Source organism: Sapajus apella, unplaced genomic scaffold (assembly GCF_009761245.1).
Source record: "Sapajus apella isolate SASKATOON/1434 unplaced genomic scaffold, GSC_monkey_1.0 scaffold131, whole genome shotgun sequence".
Classification (NCBI taxonomy): Eukaryota; Metazoa; Chordata; class Mammalia; order Primates; family Cebidae; genus Sapajus; species Sapajus apella.
The window spans coordinates 3490892-3516883 of NW_022437071.1; the positions used below are offsets into that span (position 1 = coordinate 3490892).

General features: G+C 35.9%; 1 protein-coding gene across 2 annotated transcripts in view; it reads right to left on the reverse strand.

The window, feature by feature from the left end:
* VAV3 (vav guanine nucleotide exchange factor 3) overlaps positions 1-25992 on the reverse strand; it is a 391549-nt gene that overhangs the window by 23713 nt on the left and 341844 nt on the right. For both annotated transcript variants that reach the window (XM_032262870.1, XM_032262869.1), the window contains exons 21-24: positions 25720-25785; positions 12534-12568; positions 6073-6189; positions 5425-5512 (exon numbers count right to left, since the gene is read on the reverse strand). In XM_032262870.1, coding sequence (XP_032118761.1) covers positions 5425-5512; positions 6073-6189; positions 12534-12568; positions 25720-25785 — 306 coding nt within the window. The remainder of the gene's footprint in view (positions 1-5424; positions 5513-6072; positions 6190-12533; positions 12569-25719; positions 25786-25992) is intronic.

The following is a 25992-nucleotide window of genomic DNA, read 5'->3' on the forward strand; positions in this document are numbered from 1 at the left end:
TCAAAAAACGAAAAACAGAAAAAAACCTCATTTCTTCTAAAAATACCACTGCCATCAACTTAATATCTCTGTTCAATGGTTATGTTCAAAGTTCCCCAAACAAATCAATGAGTACAAAAAATCACTCAAAAGAAGAGAAAGATAATCATCAATGATTTATTTATTATTTAGGACAAAACTTGAGTATGTTGTGGAATGCACTGTACCAGGAGTTTTGGGTGTGACAGAGATGATAAAGATAAGGTTTTTGCCCTCGAGGAGTTCCCATACTGGAAGGGAAAGTTCAAAGGCATGAAAGAGAACTTCATTTTGTGTATCCAATGGGAAGGATGATGAAACGTTTTGTAATACAAGTAGCTTGGCTTAAACTTAAGAACTAGTAAAATTGCAATAGCCAGGAACCGGGGAAAGATCATTTCAGATAGAGCAGGCAGGCTGGAAACAGACATAAAGGTGATAAAACAAAGATCACCTTTCATAAACTAAAAGCAGCATAGTTTGGCTAAAGCATTGGATAAAGCAAATGGAGATTTTTCAATTTCACTTATAAAATGGGGCCAATAATATGATAACAAGGAATATATAAAGTACTTAATACATGTGAAAAATTGTAGCAGCTACCCCATTATCCCATGTGCCAGGGCCTTTACATAGCTTCTTATAACCTTCATTCAAGAACGTTATGAAATGGGCCTTATTCTCATTGATGCTCAAATCTCTGTGAGATAAGTAAACTTACGCAAGGTCACATAGCTAGTGTCTTTCTCCAAACTTTGTTCTCTTAACTATATCATACTATTAGCAAATAGTGCCTAGCAAATGTAAATACAAAAACACGGGCCATGCATGGTGGCTCACGCCTGTAATCCCAGCACTTTGAGAGGATGAGGTAGGTTAATCACTTGAGGTCAGAAGTTCGAGACTAGCTTGGCCAAAATGGCAAAACTCTGTCTCTACTAAAAACACAAAATGTTAGCCAGGTGTGGTGGCAGGCACCTGTAATCCCTGCTACTTGGGAGGCTGAGGTAGGAGTATCACTTGAACCTGGGAGGCAGAGGTTGCAGTGAGCTGAGGTCGCGCCATTGTACTCCAGCCTCGGCAATAAGAACGAATCAACGTAGCTGGCTAAAAAAAAAAAAAAAAAAATACACACACACACACACACACACAAACAGGGAGGCAAGCAAAAGTGAAGTCATTTTTGCTATATGTTTGTGATGTCCAAGGACGTTTGTTTTCTTAGACTTAAGATGTTAGGGTCTTCCAATTACTGTATCTATAATTTGAAAAATACATACTTCTTCCTTTCTTCCTCAGGCCCAGATAATGTGGGTCCCTGGTGAAGCAAGTAATTTGGAATCAGACTAACCTTTAAAAATAAAGAGAAAAAGAAACGAAATCCATGTAGAAGTTTGTATCTCCAAAATGGTTTCAATGGTCAGAACCATTGAAAGCATTTTTGTTTTGGTGAATTTTGACATGTTTTGCACAGGCAAGGTATAGAATTCAATTCTACTTAGTGACCAATATTGCTTTTTCTTTTTTTTTTTAATACAAAGCAAAATTTTGTGAGGTATCTGTAATAAAATATATATATATATATGTACATATATATATATATAATCTATCTATCTATGTGTCTATATGTATATATAGTGTCACTGATACAAATGATACCAAAGAGTTTTCTCCCAGTCTTATTACTTAAATTGAGTAAAATGTGTTATTTTCTTTAGCAAATTTGAAAACAAACTTGAAGGGAATTAAAAGCCATAGCTTTGAACTTCAACATAATTTTGTTACAGGTAACATGAATTTTATAATTTTTGCTATGAATTACTGTGAATTACAACTTACATGAATTTGGCTAGAAACTACAGAATTATCATACTGAAAAAGGATTTGGTGATTAAGACTCACCCACCCCCAAATTTTATGGAAGAAAAAATGACTTTTCCAAGGCCTAGGGTCATACATCTTAGTAAGCTGCAAAATACTCTTTATCACTTCACTAAGCATGGAAGATATTTTAGTTCCCTTTTTACATTCTTATGAAGGTAAATCTTCCTACATGTTTCTAACTGGGTAGAATTAAATAGTGTCACCATGGATCTTTTCCAATTTGCCTTTATGCTTTCTGTATTTTAGTCTAATCCACCCCGGCTTTAACAGTCATTGACCTTCAGGTACAACAAGTAAATAAGAAGACTCTAAACAAAAGAAATCGCTAAGCTTTTCTTATCTCACACTGACACAGCAGTGTCAACAATTCAAGTCTCTGAAAAATAATGAGTGAGAGCCAGTCATTCCAATTACCAAGGAAACAGGCAATGGAGATGGTTTATAAACAGCATTTGGACATGGACTGTCTGGCATACATAAAAATTAGAACAAAATTAATGCCTTGTAATCTGGATACAGAAATTCATTTAGGATTTGAATTTAATGACTAAGAAAAACAAAGATTTTGATTAACCAAGCTATTGAAACTCAAGGGAAAAAGGTTAGGCCATAACCACCTAAGGCCAATCTTCTCATTGAGAAACCAGTTAATTTAAAAGCAGCTCTGGAGTTGGCTTATGTTTTATGCGCTTTCCAGATTTAAATTTAATTCCAGACCCTGTTGTGTTTCACAGATAGAAGAGTATACTAATACCAATAATAAGAGGATACTGAACTATTCTTAAGAAATAACAACTCAAATCCACAGATCACTCCTTATAATAGAGAAGTGTGTTATTTGACTCCAACATGATAAAAGGTAACTCCTTGAAGTTTGCACGATATTGATTTTGAGGAGCCTTTACACTAATTAATCACCTTCTACCTCTTTCCAGGAGTTCCGGTTACTAGAATATGAGCCATTCCTTCTGATCAAGTATCAATGTGGCATTTCCCAGCCTAGGTTCAAAGGACTGCTCTATTGTGAGGTTCTTCGTATAGACATATTTACTTCTTCTTAAGCTTCTTTTTAGAATGGGTGAGTCTTTCTGAGTTCTCCAGAAAGTGATTTCACACAGTAAGGACTCAATACAAATTTGCCCCACAAATGAAACAAAAAGGAGTAGCTTCAGACTGGTTCAGCAGCCTCTTCAGCAATTTTTCCAGTTATTTGCTAAATCTGACAAAAGCGCTTTTCTGAGATTGAGATTTTTTTTTTTCAGCTCCTTGTTTCTCTTTTCACAATTACATCCTTTGCTAATGTTTGTTAGTTTCATTTTGGTTTGCTAAAATTCTTAGTCCCTTCCCTTTAACATGCTGTAATCCGTGCTTCCTTACAAAACATCCCCAGATATGGAGGAAAGAAATATATATGCACGTGTCTAATAGCGGCACTGTTGAGATTTTATACATAACATATAAGGGAAGCCTATTTTAGTACTGTGACAAGTACTTTTAATTCCTTTCTCAGAGAACATCATTGCATAAACTTTTAAGGCTCTTTTGCACAAATTTATGAATGCTGGGACTGTATTGCTTTCATTATAATCACAGCTTTACATGCAGATAGAGACTCAGGCATCCATGTCTATTAATCCAGGTCACCGTGGTATTACTGGCTTTTCACATCTAACCTTGGCTTCTGAAGAACTGCCTTGAGCTGAACCCAGGTGACACAAAGCTAAATTGATTGGCCCTTTCCAGTGACTATTCCTTTTCATCTTCTTTGCTTGTCTCCTCTGATGGGAGTTACTTTTGCTGCTTTCAGTCTGCAAGGCTGGCATTTATCTTTGGCCCTGCAGCAGTTTTTTCCTTTTTATTTTTCTTTTGAGATGGCGTTTTGCTCTTGTTGCCCGGGCTAGAGTGCCATGGTGCGATCTTGGCTCACCACAACCTCTGCCTCCTAGGTTCAAGTGATGCTCCCCTGCAGTAGTTTTTTAAGTCCCATATTAACTGTAACGCCGTGGAGCAGCCTCATTACCAGCCAAGGAAGTTCTGCAGGTGAAGGCTCAAGCTGGTGTGTCTTGCAGAGATGTGGAGAGCCCCAGTGCATGCTTTTATCGGGTCTCAGCTGTGCCTGTCATTCATTATTTGTGCATCCACTTACCACCTCCTTTCCAGGTTTTCATTTTATGAAGAACCTCCTCTGGTCCAATTCTCTCTGTGCTCAGCCTACTTGTTTCAACAGAATGTAAGTCACTTCCAGCAGGGAAGATGCCTGGATCTTGGTTACAAATTTGACAGAGTTTACATTTTCCAGGACATGACCTTGCTGCTCATCCTTAGATTTTGAACTGGGGAATGATCTTTACATCCACAGAGATTTTCTTATTTATCTTTCAACTCAAGATGCTTCAATTTCTTTAAAACACTGACACCTGCCTTGAAGCAGTTCTAAATTTTTGGATAAGGTATTCAAGCTGGCCTGCTTTGTAAGGCTCCCTTACACTCAGTTTAACTTTATTGTTAACACCAATAACTGCAAAGTGCTTTGAGATGTTTTCTGGAAGGATGCAGTATGTATCATTTGATTAATGGTTCAATCAATGAGTGGTCCTTCTCACTGTTACTCAAAGTACTTAGCAGTGCAAATGCATCTTATGTCCTATATCCAAATTCTTCATTATCTCAAGAAACTACCAAACTTGAGAAACACACTTGAGACCATTTAAGGCAATGTGAACTTACAGTTTACTGTTAGCAATGCATATATGATGACATATACACATTATTTAAATGACATACATGAAATATTCTTCTACGTTAACAAGAGTGAATAGGTTGTATTTTTTTAAACTGTGGGAATAATCCTTATTCATTTGATGTGTTTTGACAATATACTATTTCCATTTAAATATACAATTCCTATTAAATATCAACTGTTAAGTGGCAAAAATGTTACCTTGTTAATGCATAATTATTCAAGGTAATGAATGAGAAACACAGCAGAGATCACTTAAAATAGCAGAAAAATACAAAAATCTTTTCAATTTGACTTTATTACATTTTATATAAATAGAACCTAAATGTTAGACTTATTTTACTAATTACAACTTTTTGTGTTATGATTTAAAATGCTGTCATCTGCCTGAAGCAGGGCATAGATACAAAGGAAGAACAAAGAGGAAAGACAGGTATATTAAAAATCTGCTGTGTCATTTAAACACAAACCAAAACTCACACAAATAGAAGTTTATTGTATTTATATTTGAATTTGGCATTGCTCTAAGTGTCATAAAAATATAGACTGAAATGTTATTTAAAACCTGCAAAAAATTTATAATGAAGAATATGATTTGAGCAATATAAAACTTAGAGATTTTTAAATTAGAATTTTCAGGATTGTGTTGCAAAATTAGAATATGATTCTCTTTAAGTAATTTTTCAGTTAACCAAATATCCAAGAAACTATAGAATTAAAATGACCTTTCTAACAAAAGAAAAATAAGGATCCTAGATTGAAAAGAAATAATCAATGCTTACCATTAAACTTTTAAATTTTCTATTTTCTGCAATGTGAAAAAAGCCATCTCTTGTTAAAATCTTGATGTGCTTGGCTTCATTATTGTACCTGTGGGCAATGAATAACTTATGAATATAAATGTGTTTTTAATCAGTAGAAATCAGTAATTACCAGAGGGCATGCCCCAATAACATTATAGGCATTAATTCTGCAGACAAAATATATACCTATGCCAATACACTGGTGACAGCTAATTAACAAAATATGTTTACTAGATTGGTTGAAGATACAACCAATATTTGAAGTGAGAAGGGAGATTGGATTTGACTAATCATTATGCTCAATTTATTAAGTTCAGTTTGAAAACATAGAAAAATAAGACAAAAATCGAGAAATTTATACTGTTAGAATTCACTAGAAATAGATACAAATCAAACCACAAAAATACAATGTTATGAAAGAAATCTAATATGCCAATTAGAAGCCTATAACACTTATTACTGTTTTCTAAGAGATATTTTCAAGTATTAATGAACTGTCTGGATAGGTGCATTATTCCTGCTGCAATTAGAACTTCGGTTTTCAACTTCAGTGTTATGCATGTCAGATGGTCTATGCAATTATAAAAACAGGAAATCTATTTCTGCAAAAGTACTTGTCCTACTTACTTAATGCTAATTGCATATTCTCCTGACTCTTTGGTCCTGTGCCTCACAAGGTAAGTACTATTTACCCTATTAATAAGTTCAGTCTCTGCTTGTAATCTTTCCATTGCTCCAGCATACCTGTAAAACACAATGACACAGAAATTTTGGATAATATACCTGGAAGAGAACAGAGGCTAAAAGTAAGTATCTCTCAATATTTAATTTAGTGGCAGATCTGAGCTGTTGGTAATTCTATACTAAGTACATTGTTTAAGAAAAATAAATCAGAAAAAAGGTCCTTTAATATGTCCAAACACAAATGCTCTACAAAGCTAACAACAGCAAAATGAACAGTGCCTAATATCCACTAAGTACCTAGTAAATAAACAGGACAAAGAGGAGTCAGTAGGTATCAGGTTAAAAGACAGTTGTGGAGAGCCTGGGGACAGGAAGGAAAAGGCTTGTAGGAAGACACTGCCCTGCATAAGATACACGGGCATACTTATTTTAGCTATTCTATATAGACTATAAAATGAAATCTCCTTTAAGAGTCTTTTTTTTTTTTTTTTTTTTTTGGACGGGGGTTTTCCCCATTTTACCCAGGCTGGGGGGCAATGGCGCGATCTTGGCTCACCGCAACCTCCGCCTTCTGAGTTCAGGCAATTCTCCTGCCTCAGCCTCCTGAGTAGCTGGGATTACAGGCACGCATCACCATGCCCAGCTAATTTTTTTTGTATTTTTAGTAGAGACGGGGTTTCACCATGTTGACCAGGATGGTCTTGATCTCTTGACCTTGTGATAAGAGTCTTTTTAAAGAAAATTCTAGTGACAATTAAGTTATTTTTAATAATTATTTTTTAATATGAGATTAATTCATATAGTCCACAATTTTGATAACACATTTTCTTAAGAAATTAGTAATGAGTAAAATTTAGTTTTAAAAGGTAGATATTTTTAAAAACAGAATTTAATCTCCCGAGACTTTGTTAGCCTTAAACAAATTCCATAATAACTATAATAATAAAAGGCGTATTCAGTCTTAAAATATTCTTTAATGACCCCTCACATCAAACATAGGTGTAAAGTCTCCTGGCAAGAAACATCAGAGATTTTGGCCAATACAACTTAAAGGAAAAATTCTGTTTAGATTGGTTCTCTTTCAAAGTTAGTCAAATAATTAATATAGCAGAAAATCCTCTGGTTCACATATAGACTCATATAACTCAGTATAAACATCAACCTCCAACACAAACTAGATATTCATTTAAAATGCATATGGCAGGCATTCAATAAAAGTTTGTTGAGAGAAGACATGTTAGGTTTCCACCAAGTATAAAAGAGAAACTAAGGGCATTTTGTGAAGATGGTACCTTGGGTTAAAAGAAAAGTTCTAACAACTCATGAACTACTAGGACCTAGTATAGTCTGACTCATGCCTACCTCTCTTCAACTTTATCTCTTACATCCTCCATAACTAGTCTCCAGCCTTCTTTCAGATCCAGGAGTTTCTCAAGCTCCTTTTGAGCTTAGAGTCTTCTCACAGACTGTACCCTTGTCTGGAAACACTCACCCTCTATCAACACAATATTTCTTTTCATTGTTCAGGTTTATAAGAGTCTTTTCTGACCATATCATCTAAAGAACGTTGTCCTGCATCTTGTACTACCTACTCCATTATTCTCATTACAGTAGCCCTATTTTCATGGCATTTATCACAATTAGTATTTAGTGTATGCATTTTTATCAAAGTTATGCATTAACATAGTTTTAAAAGTCTATTTACATTATAATAATTATAATGAAAAAGCAGCAGCAGTATTCCATTAGACCAGCATTATACTCCAAGTCCCATTTCAAACATTGTACCTATTTTTTATTTCTACTTGTCTATTTCTAAACAATTAGATGACTATTTCTTATCAATTTTAGATGATTTCAGGAAGAAAAATCATCTTCCCCCTGCCACCTGTGCTGACTCCTTTACAGTGCTGTTCCTCCCTCTTGTCTTTCTCTACAAAGCCAAGCTGTCATCTGGCCCAGTTTTGGCATGGTGCCCATTCAAAGAATATCTGCCCTCCAAAATAAAATTGCTTATGTTTTTGTTTATTCAAATTCTTTGTCTCTATCATAGTTTCTTTCCAAATTCTCCAAATACACCTCCCAATAATACATTTTTCAACACCATTGCTATGGTTTGAATGCACACTGCTGTCAAAATGCAGCCGAAACTGTCATGCACAAAATTTAAAGTATTATATAAAATGACCTTCAGGCTTTGTGTATAAGGTATATATGAAACATAAATACATTTTGTGTTTAGACTTGGGTCCCATCCTGAATATATCTCATATATATATGCAAACATTCCAAAATCTGAAAAAAATCTGAAATTTGATCTCAAGCATTTTGAATAAGAGATAATTAGCCTATAGCTACATTAATTGGATTAGGACAACCACATAATCTACCTGTTAATTTTCTCTGTGGAGACTTTTCTTCTGAGCCCTCCACTCTCTTCTAATTGATACTGCTTGCTCTACTAAGCCTGTTGACTTACTGTAGTCCCGATATACCTCTCTTTGCTACCCCTTCCCAGCTTCTGTATCTCCCTCTTCCTTGGTTTACTAGCTCATCCTTCAGTTTTCTGTAAATATATACAGGGTGTAACACTCTAAAGTCCCACATCTATAAAAATATTTTATTTTACCTAGTAATTCATAGTTTGGCTATGAATATTATTAAAATATTCACTGTTTGGCTATTGGGTAAAGAGTTCTAGATGAGAAATTATTTTGCCTCTCAAATAATAATACATTGATCCATTGTCTTTTAAATTCCATTCAATGACACTTCTAATTCTCTGTATGTGATCTGATTTTTTTCTCCCTAGAAACCTTCAGATTCTTTCTGTATTCTCTATACTGCAAAATTTCATGATAATGTGGGTTTTTTTAAATATACATTTTCCTGGCCTTTTAGAAGCATCTTTAATTTGGAGCCGCATGTCTTTCAGTTCTGAGAAATTTCTGTATCATTTCTTAGATAATTGCTGTCCTCTGTTTTCTCTTTCTGGAATTACTACTACTTGAATGCTGTATCCTCCGAGTCAATAGCTTAGTTTCCATATCATTTCTCCCATATTATCTATTTCAGACTTTTTAGAAGATTTGCTCTGCTTTATTTTCCAAGTCTTCTACAATATTTAACTTGTAAGAACTCCTTTTTATTTTGATCATTTTTTAAAACATCAAGTTTACTTCCAATGAACTTATGTTTTCTTTTAATTTTGAAGATGCAAATAAAAGTTTTTTTAAGTCATCTGCTCACTCTAATCTGTATTTTCAAATTTCTTTCTTTCTTTATTTTTTTTTTTTAGTTCAAGGGTTTTCTCAAATGTACGGTTAATCTTTGTTGTTTGTTCCTACTTAAGAGGGATGCATCCACGATTGACTGGAAGCTCTGTGTGTGTGAGCACCAAAGTAGGTCCATTGTGTAGGAGTCTGATCTTTGATTTTTAGTTTTTTTGAGATGAAGCCTCGCACCGTTGCCTGGCTGGTGTGCTGTGGTGCGATCTTGGTTTGCTGCAATCTTTGCCTCCGGAGTTCAAGCAATTATCCTGCCTCAGCCTCCTGAGTAGCTAGGATTACAGGCACCCGCCATGACACTGGGCTAATTTTTTGTATTTTTAGTAGAGGTGAGGTTTCACTATGTTGGCCAGGCTGGTCTCGAACTCCTGACCTCATGATCCATCTGCCTCAGCTTCCCAACGTGCTGGGATTACAGTCATGAGCAACTGTGCCCGGCCAGGTCTGATCATTTGATAAGCACCTGAGGACTAGGCTGGGAAACACCCAAAGGTCTGGATTTTAGATTTTTAACTCTATTTTGTTTCTTTAGCCAAAAATCTTCCAAATTCCTGCCTGAATACCAAGACAGGGAAGTATGTATATATGGGACCCAGCTGCCATGGTGCTAAACCTGAGCTACGAGAGAGCTGGAGAGCATCATCACTCAGTATGCAGAGCCCTGTTTTCAGAATGGCATCTCCCCAGTCTCTGATGGGCTTGATCTTTCCAAATCTAGGTTCTATATGATTCATCTTTTCCACATAATATAGCTTCTAATATCAGTGTCTCCTGCCACTGCAGGAAAAGGCAATTTGTCTGACTCCTAAGAGAAAAGGCAGGGACCCTGGCATCTATCTCTTGTTCTGCATACAGGTTTTCAGACAGTTCCCCAGTGTGCAGTTCCAAATCTCTTTTCTGTCTTTTGATACCCCAAAACACAGATTATTAAAGACAATCATCTTAATTTTCTATTTATTTCATTCTGTATGCAAGAGACAAAATTTACCTTGTGGAAACAACTTAGTTTTAAGTGTAGAAATAATGAGTAGATAATATAGTTGATGATACTTAACTTCTCAGTGACTTGAGAACTACCATACCATTATACAATGTAATTTTCTCTAAATAGTTTAGTATTTCTAAAACTGAAGGTTTTATTTTCTGGAGTAGTGATCATTTTGTTCCCTAGCAGAAGACATTTCACATCAAACTGCTTGCTTAGTTTAAATAGATCGTTCAGGTTGCTCAAGAAAAAAGGAAAAGTAATTTTAAAGTTCTACTATATATTTCTTCCTGTTTTCAAGGTTTTACCTCTGCCTGAACATTTTGCTTTTCTCAGAATAATATTATTATAACTGGTCATATTTTCAGTAGGATTTTACATACTGGCAAGGGTGCATTTTAAAACAAGGGTACAAAATCTATCCTCTGGTGCCCTGAAGGTTCTCAGGTACCTGATAAGTTTATTTCATAAAATTCATGCAGTTTGAGGTAGCAGTATTTATCTCTCAACCCATTACCTTTGTAACTATAATGCCCAGTTACATGAAAAATGGTGTAAGAGAAGAAACTTAATCATCGCACTTTCAAGATTTTTAACAGTTCCTGATGCTTTTTAGTTTGATTGTCAATGCTATCAGCTCTGGTCTCCAAATATAATTTCTTTCAGGACTATAGTTTAAAATTCCACAGACACTAATGACTTCAAATTGTCTTCAATCAGGTAAAAACGAAGTACATTTCCAGTTCTATCACAAACATGCTGCAATTTCTTCAGCAAGCTCAGTGCTGAGGCCCAGGGAGGGATTTCAGGGAGGGTAGACAGTAACTACAGAAGGCAAAAGTGAGTGACTGCCAGAGGGCAGGTGGGGTAGGGCCTGAATAGGAGAATCCTGTACCCTGCACAATGGATTCCTACACTTTAAAAAGTAACTCAGGATTTTCCATGCTTTTGTTATAGAACAGAAAATAATCAGAATATGTAAAAAAAAAAAAATTAGATAATTCACATGGTAACATGCAAACCCAACTAGTACTATATATTCCCAGGATATTTCATTTATATATGTATTCTGATCTCTCATTTTTATACATGTATTTAAATATCAAGAAAATCAAAATAGATTCATTCTTTTTAAGAGGAGTCAAATACAAAATTCAGGAAAACAAATCAGAATGAGTAATGTGCCCACATTCTGTATTTTGGGGGCAGTAGAGCAATGTACAGATGGCATAACTTGGAATTCCAGCTTTACCACTCACTAGTTGCATGTTCTGTTTCTTTGTTTCTTCATGCATAAAAATAACAACAATCACCACTACTTTTCTTATACATATGTCGAAGAAACAAAATAAAACATGTACAGCACAAAGCATAAATACTCAGTATGTATTAGTTATTATAATCATAACTATTCTGGATCCTAAATATATTTTTAATAGTTAAAGATATCTAGAAAATTAATAATTACCATCCACTACACTTCCTTGGTTTTGTTAATGATACTGTCAGCCTTTAAGTGGTAAGGGCGCCCCATCCTTATGACATATTTTGTTGCTCCCATATTGTATGCTGTAAATTTTATTTTTAGAAGCTACTATTGTCAGTCAGGAACAGTGGCTCACACCTGTAATCCCAGCATTTTGGAGGATCACTTGAGCCCAGGAGTTCAAGGCTGCAGTGAGTTATGATCACACCACTGCACTCCATCCTGGGCGACAAAGCAAGACCCCATCTCTAAAACAATAAAAAATTAAAACAAGAATCTACTACTGTCCTTTTTTGAGCTAATTTTTAGTTTCAGAAAATGAAATCATTTTTTCTCTGCTTTATCAAATCTATAAAATATAAAATACATATGCATATGTTCCAATCCTTTCTGTGGCTGTTATAAACTTTAAATGATCAGTCAAGGGCAACTGGGCACTGATGCATGTACATGCACCTCCCTCTCAGATAAAGATATAGAAAGGTCAGCAATACATGAATTCATTACGGTGTTTTGTTACATCTGAAAACACTGTTAGCCAAGACAAATGGAAATGGAATATGGTTTACTACCCCCACATTTAAGGCATCCTGGAGCTAAGGGTATGGTATTTCAACTTAGCTACATAAACATTTTTAATACTTACCAGGGTTGGCAAGAATAATCTACTGGTTTGGGCACCTAGGATATAAACAGGCAAAAATAGATTAAGTTTACTTAAGGGAAGCTTTTAGAAATCAATCATTAATTCAGTTCAGCTGAGTCAGCTCTATAAAACCCTAAGTGGCACAGTCCTGAAACTATCCACTGGCAATTTTATACAGAGTGAATCACAGTATATGTCAGAAAAGTAGAAAATAATTCATTTCACTTTAATTCATTCTTTCATTCATTTTACTGCCACTGTAACTCTAAGGGGAGAGATAGCAAGCAAATATGAACTAGAAACTTTTATTATTTATTATCAAGGCAATTTAATTTTATCAAAGAAAATCAAAGTGAAAACGTTATTTAAAAAACCAAATAGGACTTTACTTTTAAAACATGCAAAATAAACAATATACACTGGACGTAGACTCTTATTTTGTAATACATTCCAAATTAGGACTTAAAAATCTACCAACTAGAAACCTTTTATTCGGAAAAAAGGCATGGAAAATACTTATTTTTCCATTTTCTCACATAGAGCTTTGCATAAGGGAAAAATATTGCATTTCCTATTCGAAGAAAGAAAGCAAACTTGTAGCTGCTGATGGTCAACTAGAAAATGAACAAAGACAAAGCAGGTATATTAATGTTAAAAATAAGAAATAAAATATATTCTACAGAGAGGATTACAAAGATTAAAAATCCCTAACAATAGGAGTACAGATAGTTTGTCTCATGTCCAAATCTTTGATATACACATTCCATGCTATTACTGGGATTTTTATATTTGGTGATTGAAAATACTGTTCCCTCATCTGTAACAGTAAAATCTATAGTATTTCAGAGAACTGGCCAATGTGAACATGTCTCTAGCTATGCTAGTCTTTACAATGTGCTGTTACTATTTTGCCCTTCCAGGTTGAGTTACGTACAGGTTGAGTATCCCTTCTCTGAAATGCTTGGGACTAGAGTTGTTTCAAATTTTGGATTAAAAAAATTTAGAATATTTGCATTATGTTCAGCATCCCTAATCCAAAAATGTAAAATCTTACATGTTCCAGTGAACAATTTCCTTTAAGCGTCATGTCAGAGCTCAAAAAGTTTAGACTTTAGAACATTTCAGATGTCAGATTTCCAAATTAGGAATATTCAAGCTGTGTCAAAAATCATCTTTCTAGTCAGAACATTTCTCTGATTATTAATATTCAAATATTATTATCCTATGGATTACATTTTTAATATTACCACTTTGGAAAATCCAGATAAACAGCAATTAATATGAAGGTAAATTATACCCATTCTAATCTTTTAAATAGTTTCTTACATAATTTTGTTTTCACAAACAAATTGATCTTCAATAGTTTCCCTTTTGATGATAAGATACACATGGCTTCTGAAATCTGATGGGAAAAATATTTCCTCTTTCCCTCTCCCTCTCTGTGTTCTTTAAAAGTATAATGTATGTTTATTCTTTTTTTTTTTTTTTTTTTTTTGAGTTGCTGAAGGAGACATTTGTTATTTAATGGAGAGAGAGTTGTTGGGGAAGAGAGTTGTTGGGGGAGAGAGTTGTTATTTAATGGGGAGAGTTGTTATTTAACGGGGGTAGAGTTGCTCGGAAGAGAGTTGTCATTTAATGGGAGAGTTCTTGGGACTAGAGATGTTTTTTAATGGGGACAGAATTGTTATTGAATGGGAAGAGAGTTGTTATTTAATGGGGATAGAGTTGTTGGGGGAGAGTTGTTATTTAATGGGTAGAGTGGTTGGGGGAGAGAGCTGTCATTTAATGGGGATAGAGTTGTTAGAGGAAAGGGTGGTTATTTAATTCAGAGAGTTGTTGGGGCAGAGAGTTGTTATTTAATGAGGAGAGAGCTTTTTTTTTTTTTTTTTTTTTTAATTGTACTTTAAGTTCTGTGGTACATGTGCAGATCCTGCAGGATTGTTGCATAGGTACACACATGCCATGGTGGTTTGCTGTCTCAATCTCCCCGTCACCTACATCAGGCATTTCTCCCAATGTTATCCTCCCCTAACCTCCCCACTCCCTGCTGTCCCTCCCTTAGCCTGTATCCCCCAACAGACACCAGTGTGTGATGTTGCCCCTCCCTGTGCCCATGTGTTCTCATTGTTCAACATCTATCTGCCTATGAGTGAGAAGATGTGGTGTGTTTGGTTTTCTGTTCTTGCATCAGTTTGCTGAGAATGATGGTTTCCAGGTTCATCCAAGTCCCTACAAATGGCATGAACTCATCATTTTTTATGGCTGCATAGTATTCCATGGTGTACATGTGCCACATTTTCTTTGTCCAGTCTATCATCCATGGGCATTTGGGTTGGTTCCAGGACTTGGTTATTGTAAACAATGCCACAAATAACATACGTGTGCATGTCTTTATAATAGAATGATTTATAGTCCTTTGGGTATATACCCAGTAATGGGATTGCTGGGTCAAATGGAATTTCTATTTCTAGGTCCTTGAGGAAGCACCACACTGTCTTCCACAATGGTTGAACTCGTTTACACTCCCACCAACAGTGTAAAAGTGTTCCTATTCTCCACATCCTCTCCAGCATCTGTTGTATCCAGGTTTTTTAATGATAGCCATTCTAACTGGCGTGAGGTGGTATCTCAATGTGGTTTTGATTTGCATTTCTCTAATGACCTGTGATGATGAGCATTTTTTCATATGTTTCTTGGCCTCATAAATGTCTTCTTTTGAAAAGTGTCTGTTCATGTCCTTCACCCACTTTTGAATGGGTTTGTTTTCTCGTAAATCTGCTTTAGTTCTTTGTAGATTCTGGATATTAGCCCTTTGTCAAATAGGTAGCTTGCAGAAATTTTTTCCCATTCTATTAGTTGCCAGTTCACTCTAATGATTGTTTCTTTTGCTGTGCAGAAACTCTTAAGTTCAATTAGATCCCATTTGTCTATTTTGGCTTTTGTTGCCATTGCTTTTGTTGTTGTAGTCATGAAGTCCTTGCCTATGCCTATGTCCTCAATGGTTTTGCCTAGGTTTTCTTCTGGAGCTTTTATGGTGTTAGGTCTTATGTTTAAATCTTTAATCCATCTGGAGTTAATTTTACTGTAAGGTGTAAGAAAGGGGTCCAGTTTCAGCTTTATGTACATGGCTAGGCAATAGTTCTCCCAAAATCATTTATTAAACAGGGAATCATTTCCCCATTGCTTGTTTTTGTCAGGTTTGTAAAAGATCAAATGGTTTTAGATGTGCGGCATTACTTCTGAGGCCTCTGTTCTGTTCTATTAGTCTACATCTCTGTTTCGGTACCAGTACCCTGCTGTTTTGATCACTATAGCCTTGTAGTATAGTTTGAAGTCAGGTAGCATGATGCCTCCAGCTTTGTTCTTTTTGCTTAGGATTGTCTTAGTTATACCAGCTGTCTTTTGGTTCCATATGAAGTTTAAAGTGTTATTTTCCAGTTATGTGAAGAAGGTCAATGGTAGCTTAATGGGGACAGTACTGAATCTATAAATTACTTTGGGCAGTATGGCCATTTTCACAATATTGATTCTTCCTAACCAGGAGCATGGAATGTTTTTCCATCTGCTTGTGTCCTCTCTTATTTCCTTGAGCAGTGGTTTGTAGTTCTCCTTGAAGAGGTCCTTCACATCCTTTGCTAGTTGTATTCCTAAGTATTTTATTCTCTTTGTAGCAATTGTGAATGGCAGTTCACTCATGTTTTGGCTCTCTGTTGGTCTGTTATTTGTGTATAGAAGTGCTTGTGATTTCTGCACATTGAATTTGTATCCTGAGACTTTGCTGAAGTTGCTTATCAGCTTAAGGAGATTTTGGGTTGAGACAATGGGTTATTCTAAATATACAATCATGTTGTCTGCAAACAGAGACAATTTGACTTCCTCTTTTCCTAATTGAATACCCTTTATTTCTTTTTCTTGTCTGATTTCTCTGGCTAGAAATCCAATACTATGTTGAACAGGAATGGTGAGAGAGGGCATCCTTGTCTAGTGACAGTTTTCAAAGGGAATGCTTTCAGTTTTTGCCCATTCAGTATCATATTGGCTGTGGGTTTGTTATAAATAGCTTTTATTATTTTGAGATATGTTCCATTGATACCTAGTTTATTGAGAGTTTTTAGCATAATGGATTGTTGAATTTTGTCAAAGTGCTTCTCTGCATCTATTGAGATGATCATGTGGTTTTTGTCCTTGGTTCTGCTTATGTGATGGATTATGTTTATAGATTTGTATATGTTGAACCAGCCTTGTATCTCCAGGATGAAGCCTACTTGATCATGATGGATAAGCTTTTTGATGTGCTGCTGCATGCAGTTTGCCAGTATTTTGTTGAAGATTTTTGCATCTATGTTCATCATGGATATTGGCCTAAAGTTTTCGTTTTCAGTTGTGTCTCTGCCAGGTTTTGGTATCAGGATGATGTTGGTCTCATAAAATGAGTTAGGGAAGATTCCATCTTTTTATATTGTTTGGAATAGTTTCAGAAGGAATGGTACCAGCTCCTCTTTGTATTTCTGGTAGAATTTGGCTGTGAACTTGTCTGGATCTGGGTACTTTTTGGTTGGTAGGTTATTAATTGCTGCCTCAACTTCAGGCCTTGTTAGTCTATTCAAGGATTCAGCTTCTTCCTGGTTTAGTCTTGGGAGGGAATAAGTGTCCAGGAATTTATCCATTTCTACCAGGTTTACTGGGTTATGTGCATAGAGTTGCTTGTAGTAATCTCTGATGGTAGTTTGTATTTCTGTGGAATTGGTGGTGATATCTCCTTTATCATTTTTTATTGCATCTGTTAGATTCTTCTCTCTTTTCTATTAGTCTGGCTAAAGGTCTATTTTGTTGATCTTTTCAAAAAAACAGCTCCTGGATTTATTGATTTTTTGAAGGGTTTTTTTGTGTCTCTATCTCCTTCACTTCTGCTCTGATCTCAGTTATTTCTTGTCTTCTGCTAGCTTTTGAATTTTTTTTTTCAATCTTGCTCCTCTAGCTCTTTCAATTTTGATGATAGGGTGTTGATTTTAGATCTTTCCTCACTTCTCATGTGGGCATTTATTGCTATAAATTTCCCTCTAGACACTGCTTTACATGTGTCCCAGATTCTGGTACGTTGTATTTTCATTCTCATTGATTTCAAAGAACATCTTTATTTCTGCCTTCATTTCATTGTTTAACCAGTCATCATTCAGGAGCAGGTTGTTCAGTTTCTGTGTCGTTGTGTGGTTTTGCGTGAGTTTCTTAATCCTGAGTTCTGATTTGATTGCACTGTGGTCTGAGAGATGGTTATGACTTCCATTATTCTGCACTTGCTGAGGAGTAATTTACTTCCAATTATGTGGTCAATTTTAGAGTAAGTGCAATGTGGTGCTGAGAACACTGTATATCTGTGGATTTGGGGTGGAGAGTTCTATAAATGTCTATTAGGTCCACTTGGCCCACATCTGCATTTATGTCCTGGATATCCTTGTTGATTTTCTGTCTCATTCATCTGTCTAATATTGACAGTGGGGTATTAAAAATCTCCTTCTGCTATTGTATGGGAGTCTAAGTCTCTTTGTAGGTCATTAATAACTTCCTTTATATATCAGGGTGCTCCTGTACTGGGTGCATATATATTTAGAATAGTTAGCTCTTCTTGTTGCATTGATCCTTTTACCATTATGTAATGCCCTTCTTTGTCTCTTTTGATCTTTGTTAGTTTAAAGTCCATTTTATCAGAAACTAAGATTGTAAGCCCTCCTTTTTTTTTGTTCTCCATTTGATTGATAAACATTCCTCCATCCCTTTATTTTGAGTCTATGTGTATCTTTGCACATGAGAAGAGTCTCCTGAATACAGCACACTAATGAGTCTTAACTTTTTAACCAGTTTGTCAGTCTGTGTCTTTTGATTGGGGCATTTAGGCCATTTACATTTAATATTAATATTGTTATGTGTGAATTTGATCCTGTCATTTTTACTGGTTACTGGCTAGTTGTTTTGACCATTAGTTGACACGGTTTCTTCATTGTGTCATTGGTCTTCACTATTTGGTACATTTTTCCAGTGACTGGTGCTGGCTGTTCCTTTCCATGTTTAGTGCTTCCTTCAGAAGCTCTTGTAAGGCAGGTCTGGCAGTGACGAAATCTCTCAGCAATTGCTTGTCCATAAAGGATTTTATTTCTCCTTCACTTATGAAGCTTAGTTTGGCTAGATATGAAATTCTAGGTTGAAAGTTCTTTTCTTTAAGGATGTTGAATATTGGTTCCCACTCTCTTCTGGCTTGTAGGGTTTCTGCTGAGAGATGTGTCATGAGTCTGATGGGCTTCCCTTTGTGGGCGACCTGACTTTTCTCTCTGGCTGCCCTTAGCCCTATGTTCCTTCATTTCAACCCTCGTGAATCTGACGATTTTGTGCCTTGGGATTGCTCTTCTTGAGGAATATCTTTGTGATGTTCTCTGTATCTCCTGGATTTGAATGTTGTCCTGCCTTGCTAGACTGGGGAATTTTCTCCTGCATAATATCCTGAGGAGTGTTTTCTAGCTTGGATTCATTCTCCCCATCACATTCAGGTACACCAATTAAGCATAGATTAGGTGTTTTCACATAATCTAGTATTTCTTGGAGGCTTTGTTCATTTCTTTTTACTCTTTTTTCTCTAATCTTGCCTTCTTGCTTCATTTCATTGAGTTGATCTTCCATCTTTGATATCCTTTCTTCTACTTGGTCAATTTGGATTGAAACTTGTGTATGCTCCATGAAGTTCTCATGCTGTGTCTTTCAGCTCCATCAAGTCATTTATGTTCTTCTCTAAGATGGTTATTCTAGTTAGCATTTTGTCTAACCTTTCTTCAAGGTTTTTAGTTTCTTTGCATTGGGTTAGAACATGTTCCTCTAGCTCAGAGAAGTTTGTTATTAGCCACCTTCTGAAGCCTGCTTCTGTCAGTTCATCAAACTCATTCTCCATCCTGTTTTGTTCCCTTGCTGGAGAGGAGTTGTGATCCCTTGGAGAAGGAGAAGAGTTCTGGTCTTTGATAATTTCATTCTTTTTGTGCTGGTTTCTTTCCATCTTCATGGATTTATCTACCTTTGATCTTTGACGTTGGTGATTTCAGATGGGGTCTCTGAGTGGAAGTCCTTTCTCTTGATGTTGGAGCTATTTCTTATTGTGTTTTAGTTTTTCTTCTAACAGTCAGGTCCCTCTGCTCTAGGACTGCTGGAGGTCCACTTTAGACCTTGCTTGCCTGCAAATCACCCACGGGGGTTGCCGAATAGCAAGGATTGCTGCCTGAGCTTTCCTCTGGTAGCTTTGTCCCAGAAGGGTACCTGCCAGATGACAGCCAGAGCTTTCCTGTATGAGGCATCTTTTTGGTTACACAGGGGTCAGGGAGCTGCTTGAGTAGGCAGTCTGTCCCTTGTCTGCCTGCAGAGGCATTGCTGGGCTGTCATGGACTCAGTCCAGCTACTGTGTAAGCTTACTCTGGCTTTTGTTTACACAGGTAGGTTTAGACCCGCCTCAACAATGGCAGACGTCCTTCCTCCCACTGAGCTCAACTGTCCCGGGCCAAACTTGAACTGATGTGCTGGCTGCGAAACTCTCAAGCAAGAGGGCTTCAGTTTGCTGGTCTTTGTGGGGGTGGGGGTGGGACCCACCCAGTCATACCACCTGTGTCCCTGCTTTCAGCTTCCCCTCTTTCTGGGGAGCAGGTAGCTCCGTCCCACAGGTACTCTTGGTGCTAGGCAAAACGTTCACCCAGCTCTGTACCGACAACCTGTGGTGCCTGCTGGAGCTGCTGCTCCTGTATGTTTATTCTTGAGCCAAAAAGAACAAACAGAAAAGTGAACAGAGAGAGAGAGAGACAGAGAGAGGAAGGAGGAAGAGAAGAATCTCAAAGTATTCTGGCTGTGGACTCCTTTGGCTTTTAAAAAGGCTGGAGATCCAAAAAGGACATAGGGACATAAGATTCTAAAACAGAACAGGCAACTGATGCTGTTCCACCTTGAAGTGTCCAAACAGAACTTTTCTCTCTTCAGTGGGTGCATTCCAACATGTGAGGATCTAGGACTACCTTCTCAGCCATGATTCCTATTAACTAGGATGGGGTCCTATCCTCTTCCATCAGTCATGGGCCCTCTGCATTTTCTTCTGTGTACTATGGGTCCTTATTAGGACAGGTATTTCATATTTAAGAAAACAGATAATTTCCTTTTGGGAACTTTTTCAACTTTGAGCATATGATTAGTATTTTTCCCTAATACCATTTTCCGGCCCCACCATAATCAGTTAACATTGCTAAACTTCTCCTGTGAACATACTGTTTTTAAAAAACATTTTATTGAGAATATAGAATCCATACAAACCTTATAGAAATGCTATTTTTATACATACAAACCTTATTTCTACATTTCTATAAGGTTTGTATGGATACAGATACAAACCTTATAGAACCTTACAGAAATTCTTTAAAGGTTATAATACCTTTAAGGTTGTAATACAACCTTATAGAAATACCATAAGTTTTCTATCTGAATTTTAGCCACCCAGAATGATACGATCCAGTGCCTGCCCTCAAGTTAGCCATAAAACAAATAAACTCACCCTAGTACCACTCCTTTTTCCAAGTGTCAACTTTTCTCCTGAGAAGTGCCCTTAAATAGCTTTGTTGTAATATTTTGTCCACAACTTGTAGATATGTGTGGGAGGACTGGTCCAATAGGAGCTGTTCAACAGTTACCAGAAGTGGAAACTCTTGTTGCTTCTATTACTGCTGTTGTTAGCTGGGTCTAATTATCAACCCTTTATAGATAATCTGTCTTTTCTCTCACTTAGTTTTAATATTTTGTCTTTAATGTCCTCCAGTCTCATTATGATGTATCCAGGTGTTAATTAATTTTAATATATGCTTCTTGACTCTCAAGATTAGAGTTTTATTATAGAATCTGGAAAGTTCTCAGCCATCGTTTATTTGAATATTGCTTTTCTGCAATTATCTTTATTCTCTCCTTCTAGCAAATGTATTTGTATCTCATCACTCCAACTGTTCTTTGAGAAATTTCTTCAGACTTTTCCTCCGATTTCCTACACAACTGTGTCTGATATGCCATCCATTAAGGCTTTCAATTACTATACCTGAATCTTTTTCATATATGCCTAACTATATAGTGCCTTGCTTTCCACTTAGATTTTTGTTTCCTTTAATTTCTTAAACCATATTAAGTATAACATTTTGAATTTTTGAATATTAAGCATAAATTTCTGAATCTAAAATTCAAATATTTGCTATATTTGTGGGTTTAAGTATATATTTTATTGTTTCTGCTGGCCTTGGTACAAGGTGATTTGTTTCTGCATGAACGTAATGATTCCAAATTGTGAATGTGTGTTCCTTAGGACTTTATATATAAAAATCATTTGAGGAATGTGCGCAAGGAAGCTCCAATCCAGAGAGAATTTGAATTTTCATTAGTAGAATAATGTGGAATTTTTTTTAATTATTATTTTTTATTTGAGACGAGTCTTGCTCTGTCACCCAGACTGGAGTGCAGCGGCACAATCTGGAATAATTTTAAACTACATTTCTAGATTAGAATTATTTAGGTAGTAGAGCTGGTATTAATTCCAGCCCTTCATCTAGATGGTTTTGGATTTAAGGTTAGAAATTCCCAGGGGAGATTGCTTTCCTTTTTGTTTTCCAATCCTGAACCATAGCAAGGTAGGCATATCATTGTCAGTGGGATGGGTTTTCTCCTAGTTTACCCACTAAGCGCTCCTGGAATCAGAGATTCTACCCAAGTTTGCATTGTGCTGCAGTTCCAGGTTTGTCTCTAGTTATCATATTGCTAAATATAAAATTGACTCAGTCATGAACCGCCTGTGTTTCCCTCAGTTCTAGGTTTCTACCTGCAGAAGTTTTGAGGAGATGGATGTGGCATATGCAGGAAAATAAATTTTAAGCCCAGAATGGAATATTCAGCGCTACTCATAGACCCCTGATAAATAATATGTCCCAGAATCAAAAGCAATACCATTTTCCAAACTTCCTCAAATTATCCCGTCTCCTTCAAATTCTCATCTTTCTACTTACTGTTACTTAACTTGTCCTCTAATTAAAAAATTAACCTGTAATTTCACTAAGCAGTAAAATTTAAAGTAGCTACTTGCTACTATAAAACAACCATATTTAGTAGTCCTACTTACAATTATAAGTTACTCTACAATTCTGTCATCTGAAAATTTCTGAACGTATTTCTCCTTCTAGCCACTTTTTGGGTCAGCAAATATAATTTGCTATGATTCTACAGGCTGATTTAACTAGTGTCTACCATTGGTAATGTCGTATATACAGCTAGGGACTTGCATTTGCTTTTTTACTCCTTTGTTCATTCATTCAACAGTAATTTATAAAATACCTACTTTGTACCAGATTGTCCCTAAAATAAAACTTCAAATGCTAATTTTTATGCCTTATTCAAGAGACTGTAAACAAAAACAGTTCCATAAACAGAAAACAGTACATGGTATATTCAGTGCTTAACATTCTTGATGTGATGTCTTTAGGTTCTTAAACTTCTTAATGTTAGAACGTATAATATCCTGCCACCTGCCTACGTATATACATTACTACTTTACAGATAGGAAGTCTGAATCTTGTTCATATAAAGTCAAAAAACTAGATAATCATTTTAGCTTATCTAATTAAATAAGAGTTGTAGCAAACTTCAATAATCTTTCAAGACTGTAATGTAATCTAAGACAAAAAATATGCAACACAACAGAATAATGGACTAGAACAGCGAGCCCAGAAATAATGCCACACACCTACAACCATCTGATCTTTGACAAAGCTGACAAAAACAAGCAATGGGGCTGGGACTCCCTGTTCAGTAATGGGGAGAAACAAAACTATGTCCTTTGCAGCACCATGGATGGAGCTGTAGGCCATTATCATAAGTGAATTAACATAGAAAGGAAAGGCAAATAACACATGTTCTCACTTATAAGTGGGAGCTAAACATTCAATAAATGGTGCTGGGATAACTGGCTAGCCATATGCAGAAGACTGAAACTGAACCCCTTCCTTATATCATATACAAAAATCAGCTTGAGATAGATTGAAGACTTAAATGTAAAACCTAAACCCATAAAAACCCTGGAGGACAACCTAGGAAATACCTTTCTGGACCTAGGACCTAACAAAGATTTCATGACTAAGATGCCAAAAGCAATTGCAACAAAAACAAAATTTGACAAATGGGAAATCAGACTAAAGGGCTTCTGCACAGCAAAAGAAACTATCAAGAGAGTAAACAGACAATGTACAGAATGGGATAAAATATTTGTAAACTATGCATCTGACAAAGGTCTAATATGCAGCATCTAAAAAATATATAAATAAATTAACAAGCCAAAACCCAACTCTATTAAGTGGGCAAATGACATGAACAGACACTTTTAGAAAGAAGATATACATACATTCAGCCAACAAGCATTTGAAAACATGCCCAATTTTACTAATCATTAAAGAAATGCAAATTGAAATTATTGTGAGATACCATGTCACTTCAGTAAAAATGGCTTTTGTTAAAAAGCAAAAAAATAACAGATGCTGGCAAGGTTGCAGAGCAAAGGGAATGCTGATACACTGCTGGTGGGAATGTAAATTAGTTCAGCCTTTGTGGAAAGGATTGTGGCAATTTCTAAAGGAAATTAAAACAGAATTACTATTTGACACAGCAATCCCATTATTAGGTATATACCCAAAGAAACAGAAATTGTCCTGCAAATAAAGATATGCATGTGTATGCTCATTCCAGCAATATTCACAATAGCAAAGACATGGAATCAATCTAAATGCTCATCAAGGGTAGACTGGATAAAGAAAATGTGGTACATATATACCACAGAATACTACACAGCCATAAAAAGAAACAAGATCATGCCCTTTGCAGCAGCATGGATGGAGCTGGAGGCCATTATAAGTGAACTAACAAAGAAAAGGAAAAGCAAATAACACATACTCTCACTTAGAAGTGAAAGCTAAAACTGAATACACATGGACATAAGAAGGGAACAACAGACTCCAGGGTCTTCCTTGAAAGTGGAAGGCGGGAGGAGGGTGAGGATCTAAACACTACCTACCAGGTACTATGCTTAGAACCTGAGTAACAAAATAATCTGTACACCAAACCCCCATGACATGCAATTTACTCAAATTATAAACCTGCACATGTACCCCTAAACCTAAAATAAAAGTTAAAAAATGTGATATTAGAACACAGAACCAACAGAATAACAGCTGCTTTTCTATTCTCTTTGCTTTTGAAAATAAAGCTTGAATCAGTGGAGTAAATTATCCTATAGTGTACTTTCTAAAATCAAGGATGGCGGATTTTCATGTTTCTAACATTAAAAAGAATGTCCAGTTTAGAAATTCAGTAACTACTGAAATATAGCAAGCGATATAGTTTAAGGAGAGTTTTCCCCCACTCAGGCAATCATCTCCATCATATTAGTAAAGGAATTTCATTAACTTTGGAGTCAACAACTTAAAAAGTTGTGTAGAAAAAAATTATCCCGATACCAACTTATGACATTAAAATCATGTTACCCTACACAGACATTTTTCAGTATCATAACACACCAGGGAGTATATTTTAGGTTACATTCACCTGTAATATTGAGTAAATGTTCATTTATTCTCCTTTTACCTGTGTCTGATATTTTCGAAAAATTCAATTATGACATTATATAAACAGTAATGACACACTAAAGTATAGAAAATTTATTTAGACATTTAATTGAAGAGTTTGTGGACTTTTAATTTTCTAGCATGCTTTCAAAGACATCAGTTGAAGTGTAGTGTCACCCTGTAACCCAAGTGACTGGAAGCAGACCATACCATTCTCATGTCGGTGGGAAAGGGGAAACTTGTACAATGCATCTAATTTGTAGCTGTGGTTTATTTCTTCTAAAACCTTTTAGACAACTTAGTTTTGTAAGTTCTACTAAGTTAAATTTGCCTCTTGTATATATTTTCTTAACATTTAAAAACATGTTTGGACAATAGAATCATAATGATGTTGAAAATGATAATTTTTCTAGAAAATATTAATAAAATAAATAACTGACCTGGCCAGCATCCTTTGTAGATTTTTGCACAATTAATCAGAGCGTCAAAAACAAAACGAAGCAAGAAAAAATGAAGATACTAGTACTTACACATGGGCAAGGCTTCACAGCATCACTTGGAAAAAATCCAACCTCTCCAGATGCTAAATTTCTGCCCTAAATAAGAAAAAAAAAATGCCAATGTTAAGAATAAATTTACCACAAATGATAACCCCATGATGTAGCATACATAGAGTAATGTTGCTTAGGATCCTTAGAATTCCTTATGTATTATATCCAGTCCTGAGCATTAACTTACTGTGGCTCAGAAAAGGAAGCAAAAGCAGAAATGGTTTTTTCAGTTGTTCAACTTTACATCTGGTT